This window comes from Choloepus didactylus, chromosome 3 (genome assembly GCF_015220235.1).
Source record: "Choloepus didactylus isolate mChoDid1 chromosome 3, mChoDid1.pri, whole genome shotgun sequence".
NCBI lineage: Eukaryota > Metazoa > Chordata > Mammalia > Pilosa > Megalonychidae > Choloepus > Choloepus didactylus.
In genome coordinates, this window is record NC_051309.1 from 166,738,628 (window position 1) to 166,753,439 (window position 14,812).

General features: G+C 37.0%; 1 protein-coding gene across 1 annotated transcript in view; it reads left to right on the plus strand.

The window, feature by feature from the left end:
* The window catches only part of MND1 (meiotic nuclear divisions 1), a 97,244-nt gene that overhangs the window by 14,014 nt on the left and 68,418 nt on the right, over window positions 1–14,812 (plus strand). The window contains exons 3-4 of the mRNA XM_037829088.1: window positions 246–303; window positions 8,862–9,010. Coding sequence (XP_037685016.1) covers window positions 246–303; window positions 8,862–9,010 — 207 coding nt within the window. The remainder of the gene's footprint in view (window positions 1–245; window positions 304–8,861; window positions 9,011–14,812) is intronic.

Genomic DNA, 14,812 nt, shown 5'->3' on the forward strand with positions numbered 1-14,812 from the left:
CTATTGAAGATATTGAATTAGACAACTGCAAAGTTTCTTCTCACTCTAAAATGCTTAGATTGCTTTGTTAATTTCCAGGATAGTTTTCAAAATATTATGTTTAATGTTATATGGTGTTTTATATTTAATATAATGTTTTAATATAATGAATGTATTTTTAATTGTTTTATGAACATGGTACATATAAGTATACAGTAGAGAATAAATACGTCGTTTTGATCTCTTTTTTTTAACCTTTTAAACAGAAAGATGTATTTCAATTGAAAGATATGGAGAAGATTGCTCCCAAAGAGAAAGGCATTAGTAAGTATGGAAGATGTGCTGAAATATTTGGGGAAATATCAATCATGTCTTCTGCGACAATCTTTTACTTTATGGGAAACAAATTTCTAGAGATGGATAATGTTTGTAAAAGTCCCTACATGATGTCTATAAGCCACGACCATAATTCTTGTGTTTGGAATATCTGCTCTAGGAATGTTAAAATGGAATATACACACATACACGTACATATACATACATATACAATAAACACATTAATTTATTTGTGGGTATAGTTTACTTCAAAAGAAGTAAAAACTAATGCTGAATTGTTCTAGTATTTGTTAAATAAGGTGTTGAATTTATGTGGTATGTTAGTTTCTTAGGACTGCAGTGACAAATTACCTCAAACTTGGTGGCTTAAAGCAACAGAAATTTATTCTCTCATTTCTGGAAGCCAGAAGTCTGAAATCAAGATATTGACAGGGTTGGTTCCTTCTGGAGGCTCGTAGGGGGAATCCATTTCATGCCTCTACTGCTGGTGGGTGCCAGCAGTAGCTGGAGGTTCCTTCGCTTGTAGCTGCATTATTACAATCTCTGCCTCCTCTACACTTGACCTTCCCCTCCAGGTCTGTGTGTCTTCTCCCCTTCTGTCTCTGATAGGGATATGTGTCTTAGTTTCCCAACTGCTATGATAAGTACCACAAAATGGGTTGGCTTAAAAACAGGAATTTATTGGCTCATAGTTTCAGAGACTAGAAGGCTGGCTTCCTCCCATAGTTTTTAGCCTTAATTCTGGCTGGCCAGCAATCCTTGGGTTCCTTGGTCTTCCTGTCATGTGGCAGTGTCCTCTTCTTTCTCTTCTGGGTTTTCTGTTGACTTTCAGCTTCTGACTCTTCCTCATGGCTTTCTCTGACTGGTCCCTGTGGTTTTTTCTTCCTAAAGCCTCCATTAATAGGCTTAAGGCCCAACCTCATTCAGTTGGGCCACACCTTAACTAAAACTAACATCTTTAAACTATCCTATTTACAATGTGTTCACACTCAAAGGAATGGATTAAGATTAAGAACGTGTTTTTTTTCTGGGGTACATAATTCAACACACTGCATGTGACCTACCCTAAATGCAAGGAGGATCCCATCTCAAGATCCTTAATTATGCATGCAAGACTCTTTTTCCAAATAAGGTCACATTCACAGGTTCTGGAGTATTGGGACTTGGATATTTCTTTTCAGGGCTTTTAGTAAACCCACTATATATGGTATATTTATTTTTTTAATTTTGATTCTTATTCACTAAGTTATATATGTTTATTTTTGAAAATTTGGAAACTATAAAAAAATATAATGAAGAAGATAAAAGTCGTTCATAATCCTTCTGTTCTTAAATAGCCACTTAACATTTTGGTGTATTTTGGTATCTTATTCCTAGGTTTTATTTGTCCTTGTGTGTATGTGTATATATATATATGTATGTATATATATATATCCATCTCTCTGAGAGGGAACCATGCTACATAAACAGTTCGGTTTAGTTTTATGTTCTTGTAGTTTTTCATGTAACATTATATCATCTATATTTAGCCATGTTATTTGAATAAAAAAATTTTGCAACATCTGCATCTCCTACGTATTTCATTCTATGACTACCCATCATACCATAATTTGCTCATCCCTTTTCCTTATTTTTTTTTAATGGGCAAAGGACTTTAATAGATATTTTTCCAGAAAAGACATACAAATGGCCAACAAACACATGAAAGGATGCTCAACATCATTAGCCAATAGGGAAATGCTAATTAAAATCACAGTGATATACTACTTCACACGCACAAGGATGGCTACTATTTTTTAAATGGAAAATAAGTGTTGGTGAGGATGGGGCACCCTAGTGCATTGTTGGTGTGAATGCGAAATGGTGTAGCCACTATGGAAAGTGAAATGGCAATTCCTCAAGAAGGTAAATATACAATTAACATTTGACCTACCAACCTCACTTCGAGGCCCAAAGAGAGTGAAAACATGGTTACAGATACTTGTATGCCAGTGTTTATAGCACCAATATTCATGATAGCCAAAAGCTGGAAAGACCCCAAGCATCTATCAATAAATGAATGGATTAACAAAATGTACTACCTACACACAGTAGAATATTATTTGGCCATAAGAAAAACTGAAGTAGTGAGACATGCTGCATCATGGAATAACTCTGAAAACATTATGCTCCGTGAAATAAGCAAGACACATAAGGATATCCCTTTACCTTTTATTGAGCATCAAGGTTGTTTCCAAATTTTGCTGCTGAAATAATATTGTAATTAACATGCAGTCCATAAATTTTTCTCCATATCTCATATAGCTTCATTAGGAAGTGTCCACAGAAATAGAATAGAAAATAGATATTTGTGTAGTTGCTAGGCTTTTTATATGTATTCTTAAATTGCCTTTCAGAAAGATTGTACCAATTTATTACACTCACATTCATTTCTCAGAACTGTTTTCATTTTTTAATTTTTTGACGTCTAATAGATTTTTTTTTAATACAATCCATCCAAAATATACAATCCTTGGTTCACATTATAATCACATAATTGTGCATTCATCACCATGATCATTTTTAGAACATTTGCATTATTCCAGAAAAAGAATAAAAAGAAAAACCCCAAACCACCCGTACCCCTTAGCCACTCCACTTCACCCTGCCCATTGACCGCTAGTATTGCACTCTACTCAATTTTCAGACTGGCAACAGAGGTAAGACTAAGACAGTGTAGTATGTTCAGGTATATATATATATACACACACATATACATGTGTATATATACATATACACATATGTATACATATACTACATATACGTGTGTGTGTGTGTGTATATATACACATATACATATATATGTATATATATCAGTGGAACAGAGCAAAACATCCAGAAGTAGATCTATACAAACACAGGTAACTGGCTTTTTTTTTTTTTTTTTGCTATATACTTATGCCATCATTATCAAAGATCAGGGCTACTGGATTACAGTTCAAAACTTCAGGTATTTCCTTCTAAAACAATAGACACTAAAAAGAAGTATATATATATAGTGAGTCAGTGATCACAGTCATTGGTGAACTCCTAATTTCTCAGTTACACCCCCTTCCTCTCATTTGATCATTCTGTCAATTTTCAGGGATATCTGGGCAATGACTATTTTAACTTATTCTTGCTGGAAAGGGGTGTTGTTCTTATGGGGTAGAGGAATGAAACTTGTTGATATTCTTGAAGATTCTGGTACCTGTGGGTTTCAGGGCTTATCTGGCATTCGATCAATCTGGAGGCCTTAAGTTTCTGAAAAAAAAAATAAACTTATTAAGAAAAACATTTATAGAGACTTAGATAGAGCCCAGGACACTTCCTAGAGTTTTCAGGAATACTGTTGGTTGGAGTTTGGCATATTGTGGCAAATTGTAATATCTGGCTGAAGCTTGCATAAGAGTAACTTCCAGAATACCTCTCAACTCTATTTGAAATCTCTTAGCCACTGAAACTTTGTTTCATTTCTTTTTCCCCTTTTGGTCAAGAAGGCATTGTCAATCCCACTATTCCAGGGCCAGGCTCATCTCTGGGAGTCATGTCCCATGTTGCCAGGGAGACTTACACCCCTGGAAGTCATGTCCCACATGGGGGGTAGGTAGCGGGTAGTGAGTTTATTAGCAGAGTTTGGCTTAGAGAGAGAGGCCACATCTGAGCAACCAAAGAGGCTCTCTGGAGGTGACTCTTAAGCAAAATTACAAGTAGGCTTAGTTTCGCCATTGCAGAAATATCTTTCATAAGGGCAAGCCACAAGATCAAGGGCTTAGCTTATGAAATTGGGAGTCCCTGATGCTTGAGAGAGTATCAGGAATTCCCCAGGTGTGGAAGTTTAATAGTTCCACATTTTATCTTCAGTCCCTCAAGGGGTCTTTGCAAATACTTTTTTATTTTCCACCCAAAATATTCTGGGATGTATCTGGGTATTACATTTACCTGTACAGAATAATAAGATCTCATTCCATAGTCTAGGTTCCATGTAATTAGGTTGTTTATATAAATAGACCAGACAGGATAAATTAGATAATGTGTTACAGAAAATTTAAATTTTGGACGAAATAAACATCTTTTCCTTTGGTCTCACACAGAAATTAAAGCTTTAAAACATAGACAGTATCATCCTTTGCCCTGTATTCTGATTTACCTTAAACCCAACCAAGTCCATTTCATTCATATCTCTAATTGAAGTCTGATCTCGTGTTCAGCTTCTTTTACAGTTGCTGTGTGGAGTAATGCTGACTTTCAGAGCTACAGAACTCTAACTCTGAGTCTCAGGTGTCATACAGATACCCAGCTTTCTAAGAAACCACCAGGTTATACACAAAGAGGACAGCATCTTAGAATTTAGAAATAACAGTAAAACCCAGGAATAGATGTGACTGCTGTAAGAGCTTACAATCTAGGAACCTTTACAATGAACCTTATTTGTACATTCTGTACTCCTTAATCATCAGTTACCCAATCTCTGTCCACTTTCAATCCCCTCATAACCTATGTTCTCGAATTCAATTCTCAGAGTTTGCTCATTATAGTTAGTTTATATTAGTGAAACCATATATTATGTGTCCTTTTGTTTCAGGCTTATTTCACTTAACATAATGTCCTTAAGGTTCACTTACATAGTTGCATGCCACACAACTTCATTCCTTTCTGCAGCTGTTCTATATTCTGTCGTATTTATACACCACAGTTCACCCTACAGTTCATCTGTTGATAAACCCTTAGGACACCTCCATCCGTTGCCAATTGTGAATAATGCCACCATAAACACCAGTGTGCAAATACCTATTCTTGTCTCTGCTTTCAGTTTTTCCAAGTCTTTCCCTGATAATGGGGTTGTAGGATCATATAGCAACCTTATTCTTAACCTCCTTTGGAGCTGGCACACTACCCTCCGGAGGGTCTGTACCATTCTACTTCCCTACCAACAGTGAATAGGTATGTATCTCTCTTCACATCTTTTCCAGCACTTGTATCCTTCTGTTTATGTTTTAAACAGTTTTATTCACACACCATACAATCCATCCTAAGTATACATTCAGTGGTTTCTGGTATAATCGTGTAGTCACCAACACAATCTATATGAGAACATTTTCATTTCTTCCACAAAGCAAGAAGAGGAGGAGAAAAGAAAAATAGAAAAGAAAAAAAAAAAGAAATTAAAAAAGGAGGAACAACAACAAGAATCCCAATCCCATTCCTCTCCCTTATATCCCCCTCTTATTAACTTTTAGCTTCAGTATATTGCCTTTGTTACAGTTAATGAAAGAATACTACAATGCTATGTTAACCATAAACCCTAATTTGCATTAATTGTGTTTTTTTCCATATACCATCCCATTTTTAGCACCTTGCAATAGTGACATTCAGTTGTTCTCTCTCAAGTATAGACTTTCTTATATCTGTATGTCTTCTTGATGGATTGTCCCTTTTATTAATACATGGTGCTTTCTTTGTCTCTTAATTGTTTTAATTTGAAGTCTAATTTGTCTGATATTAGTATAGCTACCCCTGTTCTTTTCTCATTGTTGATTGCATGAAATAACTTTTTCCAACCTTGGGTGTTAAGTGAGTCTCTTGTAGACAGCATGTTGATGGATCCTGTTTTTAAATCCATTCTGCCAATCTGTGTCTTTTGATTGGAGAGTTTAATCCATTAACATTTAATGTTATTGCTGTAAAGGCAGTACTTTCTTTAACCATTTTTTCTTTTGGCTTATATGTCATATCTTGTTTTTTTTTTATTTCTTTTTTACTCTATTAGTTATTCTTACTGTTAACCTTCATTTGTACACTCTTTTCCAAACCTCTCTCTCCTGTCTTTTCCTATCTACCTATAGCACTCCTTTTAATATTTCTTGTAGATCAGGTCTCCTTGTGTCTATTTATCTGTAAATATTTTAAATTCTCCCTCATTTGTGAAGGACAGTTTTTCGAGATGTAGAATTCTTGATTGGCGGCTTTTCTCTTTCAGTATCTTAAATATATCATACCATTGCCTTCTTGCCTGTGTGGTTTCTGCTGAGAGATCCACACTTTGTCTTATCGAGCTTCCTTTGTACAGATTGCTTGTTCTGGATTGCTTTTCTCTTGCTACTTGTAGAATTCTCTTTTTGTTTTTGACATTTGACAATATGATTAGTAAGTATCTTGGAGTAGGTCTATTTGGGTCTATTCTGTTTGGGGTATGCTGTGCTTCTTGGAGTTGTAATTTTTTGTCTTTCATAAGAGTTGGGAAAATTTCAGTGATTATTTCCTCCATTATTCTTTCTGAACCTTTTCCCTTCTCTTCTCCTTTTGGGACACCCATAAAACATATATTCACATGCTTCGTGTTTTCATTCAGTTCCCTGAGACCCCACTTGTACTTTTCCATTCTTTTCCCTATCTGCTCTTTTGTATGTAGGATTTCAGATGTCCTGTTTTGTAGGTCAATAATTCTTTCTTCTGCCTTTTCAAATCTCCTGTTGTATGTCTCCATTGTGTTTTTCATCTCTTCTGTTGTGCCTTTCATTTCCATAAGTTCTGTCATTTATTTTTTCAAGCTTTCGAGTTCTTCTGTATGGGCACCCTGTGTCTTCTTTATATCCTTCATGTCTTTTGCCACATTTTCTTTCAACTTATTTGTTTAGAAGATGTGTTTGAACATCTTTAATTAGTTGTTTCATCTTCTGTATCTCAATTGAGGTGTTAGTTTGTTCCTTTGATTGGGCCATATCTTCATACTTTTTGGTATGAGTTGTGCTTTTTTTTGCTGAATTCTAGGCATCTGATTTTTTAAATTAGTTTATTCTGTAGCTCATTCTCTCTCTTTTGCCTAGGGTTTCTTGTTGGATGGCTTTGTTTTCTATCTGTTCATCTCTCTTGGTGGCCAGTTTTCAGGTTGGCTCTGTCCCTCAGTCTCCCCCAGAAACCAGGTGCCCATAGTGACCTGCCTTAGGGATGGGAGTGGGCACTGGGTACCACAGCAAGGTCTCTGTATGCGGTAAAACAGGTCTGCTGGCTTCCAGTGGTGCTCTGTTTTTTGCCAGCCAGTAAGACTTGGGTTTGTTTTAGGGCCCTGCTTTAACAGTTGGGTCATCCATATTTCTTACCTAAAACAGGGCCGGGTTTCCATGCAGGGGGTGTAGACCACCTCCAGTGGTCCTAAGATAGAGTCTGGAGAGTCTTTTAAAAGCCCTTCAATTCCCTTGCACTTTCTGGTCTGTCCATCAGATGGTGCTGTTCAGTGATGTAATCATCCTTAGACCTATTAATCATCCTCAGACCTGTTTTACCTCTAAGAACAGGTTACATCTGAACAGGTGGGGCTGAAACTGTGGAATTCCTGTGCCCTCACTTTGCTGGCCAAATCTGGCTCAATGTGGGGCTGGTGTCTTCTTCCTTTGTTCCCAGGTTGTGCTTTAAAATGGCTTTCTCCCAGGATGTTTCTCTCTAGGCATCTGGGAGTATTCTTTTAGTTTCTCCCAGGCAAACTCTGGAGTAGCAAAAGTCTACTTTCAATGGCCATCTTCAAAATGTCTCTCTTGGCTGCAACAGTGAGTTCTTTCTGTCTGAGCTCTTATATAGGGCTCTAGTAAATAATCAAGGCCCATGAATGAGCAGGGCCACACCTCTATTGAAATTATCTAATCAGAGTTATCACCTACAGTTGTGTGGGTCAAATCTCCATGGAAACAACCTAATCCAAAGGTTCCAACCTAATCAACACTAATACGTCTGCCCACACAAGATCTCATCAAAAAACATGGCATTTAGGGGGACATAATACATCCAAACCGACACAATAGCTTTTGTTGTTTTAAAGTTGTCTTGGCAAAACCATGTTCACTGTTCAAAAAAATTAGCACTTGCTATTTTTTAACTTTATTTTTCTATATAATAAATCCCATATAATAATTACGAACAAATTTCCATGCCATCAGATATTCTTTTATTACACATTTAATGATTGCCTACTATTCCATTGCAATAAAATATTTTTTAAAAATTCAGTTATTGGACTGGTCATTTCCAATTTTTTGCTGTTGAAAACAGTGATTTGACAAGCATCCTTGTGTATATCCATCATTATTTTCTTGGGCTGAATTCATGAAAGTGGAATTTCTACATTAAAAGGTATGCATAAGTCTAAGACTTTAGGTACATTTTGCAAAGTCTTCATCCATGCGTGAAAGTACCCATTTCCCTGAATCCTGTATTATATTTTTTAGAGTGTTTCAAATTAGTAGTCAAGGAACTATATCTCATTTCTTTGTTTTGCATTTTTTTTATTAGTAGAGTTGAACATTTTCTTGTTTATTGGCCATGAAAATGTATTTTATAGATGCCCATTGATATCCTGTTACTGTTTTTCTGTTGGAGTATTTGCCTTTTTATTGTTGTTTATTTTTAAGAGCTCCTTACTTACTAACATATCACCTCTTCTGTAGTATTTATTGCAAGTGTTTAATCAATTATTTGCCTTTTAATTCTATTTATGGTGTTTCTTAACATAGAGTCTTTAAAATTATCCCTCTTAGCTGCTATGTCAGTAAAAGAAGTTCTTCAAAGCTTGGTTGATGATGGTATGGTTGACTGTGAGAGGATTGGAACATCTAATTATTATTGGGCTTTTCCAAGTAAAGCTCTTCATGCAAGGAAACGTAAGTTGGAGATTCTGGAATCTCAGGTAAGCCACCACTGTTAAAAATAACAGATTTGCTTTATGACAAAGAGATTCATTTTACTTAACCCTCTTCTTGTTTTAGTGGCTTCCTTTAATTTAACATGCATTATTTGAGTCAAAAGTCAGTATCTCTATCATCTCACACAGTAAAGGACCTTAGACTGTTTTAACTTTCATGTTGCCACCTGCCAAGATATTGTTTTCTAGTATTTTAGTTCCGTCTTGTTTTTAACACCCCCCATTATCATCGTCATCATCATCATCTTCATCATAATAATTTTTTGAAAAATGCGTGTTTAGACTTACTAGCATTTCAATTTATTTTTTTAGCTTACTGTCACCTCTTATATCACTTCTGGGTTCAATTATCCTCTAACTTGTAGGTTCTTTTTTTTTTTTAATTCAGTTTTATTGAAATATATTCACATATCATACAGTCATCTGTGGTGTACAATCAACTGTTTACAGTGCCATCATATAGCTGTGCATTCACCACCCCAATCTATGTTTTGAACATTTTCCTTATACCAGAAAAAGTAAAAACAAGAATAAAAAATAAAAATAAAAAATAACACCCATATCATCCCCCCACCCTATTTTTCATTTAGTTTTTTTCCATTTTTCTAATCATCCATCCATACACTGGATAAAGGGAGTATGATCCACAAGACTTTCACAATCACATTGTCACCCCTTGTAAGCTACATTGTTATACAATCATCTTCAAGACTCAAGGCTTCTAGGTTGCAGTGTGATAGTTTCAAGTACTTACTTCTAGCTGTTCCAATACATTAAAACCTAAGAAGGGTTATCTCTATAGTGCGTAAGGGTGCCCACCAGAGTGACCTCTCGACTCCATTTGAAATCTCTCAGCCACTGAAACTTTATTTTGTTTCATTTTGCATCCCCCTTTTGGATGTTTTGAGAACATCCCATGATGTCAGGTCCAGATTCATCCTTGGGAGTCAAAATCTGCGTTGCCAGGGAGATTTACACCCCTGGGAGTCAAGTCCCATGTAGGGGGGAGGGCAGTGAGTTCACCTGCCAAGGTGGCTTAGTTAGAGAGAGAGGGCCACATCTGAGCAACAAAGGGTACTCAGGAGGAGACACTCAGGCACCATTAAAAGCAGTTTTAGCCTCTCCTTTGCCGTAACAAGTTCCATAAGGGCAAGCACCAAGATAGAGGGCTTGGTATACCAAACCACCAGTCCTCAATGTTTGTGAGAACATCAACAACAATCCAGGTGAGGAAATCCAACACTTCCTCATTTTCCCCTGGCTCCCAGGGGGACCCTGCATATATATCTTTATTCTCTGCTCAAATTAATTAGAGATGTGTCTGTATTTCACACTAACTGACAAACCTACCAGGTCTCACTTCCTTTTCAAAGTTCCATGTAATTATGGTATTTGAACACACTGTATGTAACTCATAGGTTCTCAATCTGGGGTTGATAGACACCAAGGTTGACTCTGTGGGGGGAAATACTACATCTTTATTTAACTCAATTCTGACTAAAAATTTGTATTTCCTTCAATTATGAATGTAGGCGGAAGACTATAGTTAGTATTAGTAGAACCAGTAACTTTTTCGTCAATAGAAATAAAGTGTTTTCCTGACATATCAATTGTTGCACAAAGTGAAAGTATTAATACTCACCACCACTTCAGAATTATGCATTTCTAGTAGCTACATTTTGTTATTTAATACATGAAGAAAAAAATGCCTATATTACTAGATCACAAATTTTTTAAATCACTTAACTATATTTCAATAGAATTTATTCACTTTGTAATCCTATGTGTTTTATATTATAGATTTAAAAAATCTAATTTCACAAACACATCCAAACTGAAGGACATCCTTTAGTAGATTGTGCAGGCAGAGTTTAAGAGTGATAAACTCTTTCAGTCTTTGAAAATATCTAACTTACAATTCCTTCTTGCATATAGAATCCTATCTTGACAGTTATTTTTCCTCAGCACTTTGAAAGTATTACTTCATTGTCTGGTGGCATCTATTATTGTCAGTCTAATTGTCTTTTTTTTTTTCTTGATAATCTCTCCTGTTTGCTTTTAAGATTTTCTTACTCTTAGAGGTTACATTTTGATAATGTTTTATCACGATGAGTCTGAGTTTGCATTTGTTTTTATTTCTTCTGCTTAACACTTCTTAAGGCTGCTTCTTCACTTGCTTCTCCAGTCTGCTGATTGAAGTCTTCTGTTCAATTCTAAGTGGTATCACTTAAACTATTTCTTCTTCCCTATTATCTCTGTTTTTTCCTTCTGAGACTCTTACTTAGCATAAATTGGACCTTCTCATTCTCTCCACCATGTTGTTTAATTGCTCTCATTATGGCTTTTTATTACTTTTATCTCTTTTATAATTTTAAATGTACTTATTTCAGATTTTCAGGTTACTTAAAATATCTCAAATTTAGGGGGCTATTTTGGTTTGTGTAGCTGCTGGCTACTTCTTGGGGTGTTTTGTTTCCCTGTATTTTCTTTTTTGTTTTTTATTTGTGAGCTCATTTTCAGTTTTGGTGTTTATTCTCTGGGAGCCACAGATACTCTGGTTTGCGAAAGTAGTAGTTTCAGACTTGCTTCTTTTAGAGACTCCAGGTACATTAGTGGTTCTGGAGCAATTTTTTTACATTAATTTCTTGACTTGCAATTCCAGTACCACATGGGTAGTATAAAATTCAGGGTGCACATCTGGATATGGCATGGGTCTAGAAATTTGTTTTCTACCCCCACCATACCCACAACTTCTGCCCAAGACAGAAGGTAACTTCCCTACTATTTTCCATGGAGATTTTCTAGGACTTTCTAGTATGTTAAGCTATATGCAGGAACTCAGGTCCAGCTTCCCCATCTTACACTGCAGTAAGCCCCTCCTTCCAAATCTTATGGATCATAAGTAACACCCGTCTTGAGGCTTAAATGACAGAAGTCAGTTTTGGGCATGAAAATATATCCATTTAGAGAACCATATAGTCTACACATGTAATTAACTTGTGATCAGATAAGACTTAGGAAGGGGAAGGAAAATGGAGTTGTGAAGAAAAGTGAATATTGCAAAAATTAGGATGCAAGATACTTGGAAGAAGCTAGGAACAAAGGCTCCTCACAATACTGATGAAGAGAAGAGCTGAGTGTCCTAAAAACAAGGAGGCTGCTAAGTTGAGGTTCAGATAGGTGTAGGGAGAGTTGATTCAACCCTCGACAAATGACAAGAACTTTGAGCTTTTTGAGACTCTGGCCTCTACTGAAAATGAAAGTGTGAGGGAACTGAGAAAGAACTTAGAAAAGATCTAAAATCCTGGCCTGTGTGTAAACCTCCACTCTACTAAGTTGAGTAACATGTGGTTATATGTTCTATCTTATTTGATATATAACCTATACTATAAGATTCCATCACATTTTAATGAAGTGTTTTTTAAATTCTTTTTGATGACAGACTGAATTGTCATGTTGAATCTCATATAGTCAAGAAACAGAACTTCAGGGACAAGGGCTGTGGACTTTTTTTGGGGTAGGGGAACAAGAATCCTGATTCTTTGGAAGACAACAGGAAAAGTTAATCAAGAAAAATAAAGTAATTGAATTTCCTTCTGTTTGAGAGCTATCTGGGATTACATTTTATCACAGGAACATTCTCCTGAAGCAGAAAAGGTATTTATTGAAAGATACTCGGTGGACTTACAAAATCACTGGGAAGGCTACAAACCCGGTTCTAAAGTAGGCAGGAAATAAGGGAAGGTTCACAGTCAAAATCACACTGTGAAGTCTGTGTGTGAGGACACTGCTGCCCTGGAATTCTGAAGACTGCGGTTAGCACTACTGACATTGCTTGCTTCAGATGTTTCCACTGGCACTCCTGGCACTGGCTGAAAACCAGATGTTGCTGCCACCAAAAAACCAAAACCAAAGAAATCTGTCCCAGGCACAATTCTGGGAAGTGCATGTGATTGGTCAAGCCTAGATCACATGCCCATACTTTAGTTGCCAAGGGAGGTGGGAAAGTGAATAATTGGGGCTTCCAGTTTCTATGGGAAGCTAACTGCCTCTTGGCATCAGAAATTCCCCCAAATAGGAAGGAAGTTCAGATGCTGAGCAACATTCACCTCTCTACCCAACCCTTGCCAAATGATTGATGTCCACAAAATAAATCAAGAGAAAAACCTCTGGAAAGGATCACAGGAGTTGGATTCAGAATAACAGTTCATCGAATACCTGCTATCCTCTGTGTGCCAGATATCGTTGCAGGCACTTGGGACTGATTATTAAACAAAAGATGGAAGCAGGGATACCAGATAGATTAAGTTATTGGAATAATCCAATTTAAGGTAATAGTGGTTTGAACCAAGATGGTAGCAGTGGGTTGGTGAGAAGTTGTTGGATTTTGGATATACTTTGAAGGTAGAACCAACAGGATTTCCTTATGAAGTGGATGTAGAATATGTGGGAAAGAAAGAAGTTGTATTAGTTTTCCCTGGCTGCTGTAACAAATTACTACAAATTTAGTGGCTTAAAACAACAAAAATTTATTCTCTCACAGTCCTGGAAGACAAGTCTGGAATCTGTATCACTGATGTGAAATCAAGGCGTTGACTCTAGGGGAGAATCTGTTCCTTGCCTCTTTCAGCTTCTAGTGGCTGCTAGCATTCCTTGCCCTTTGGGCACATCACTCCAGTCTCTGCCTTCATGGTTACAGTACCTTCTCCTCTTCCGTGCGTTTACTCCCCCTCTTATAAGAATACATGTGATTGCATTTAGGATCTACCCTGATAATCCAGAATAATCACCCCATCTCAAGATTCTTAATTATATCTGCAGAATGCACTCACTAAGTTTTAACTTTCAGAAACTTAAATCCACTAGGGTGTTCCTATACCAGACAAATCCTAAAACCCAGAGGCAGCAGTTTCTTTAAGATCAACTGTCAGATGTGGCCCTGTGCTGGTTTGAATGTATTATGTCCCCCAGAAAAAGCCATATTCTTTGATGCAGTCTTGTGGGGCAGGCATAATAGTGGGGATTAAGTTGGAACTTTGGATTAGGTTGTTTGCATGGAGATGTGCCCCACCCAGCTGTGGGTGGTGACTCTGGTGGGATACTCCCATGGAGGTGTGGCCCCACCCATTCAGGGTGGGACTTGATCAGTGGAGCCATATAAATGAAGTGACTCAAAGAGAAGAAACGGAGTGCAGCTGTGAGTTATGTTTTGAAGAAGAGCAAGCTTGCTAGAGAGGAATGTCCTGGGAGAAAGCCATTTTGAAACCAGAACTTTGGAGCAGACACCAGCCATGTGCCTTCCCAGCTAACAGAGGTTTTCTGGACGCCATTTGCCATCCTCCAGTGAAGGTACCTGATTACTGATGTGTTACCTTGGACACTTTATGGCCTTAAGACTGTAACTGTATAGCCAAATAAACCCCCTTTTTATAAAAGCCAGTCCATCTCTGGTGTTTTGCATTCTGCAGCATTAGCAAACTAGAACAGGCCCCCTTCCCCATACTGTTGACACCCCCTTTTAATATGAACAAGTTACGGTGCTCACTGTCTAGACACCGCTGAAGATGGAGAAAGATTTAGTGAGAGGAAGGAGTAGCAACAAATAAGATTGAACAAAGATCTATGAATACTGAAACTTTATATAATTATATGTATATTTTTGGATGCTGGGGTGTTGGAATGGCTGGAAGGAGGTAAATGACATGGTGGAACTATAGCCTGTAGCATCCCTTGGGATTTGCTCTGTAACTGCTCGTTGAATTGTGCCTTGAGGGTCTTCACCTTTCT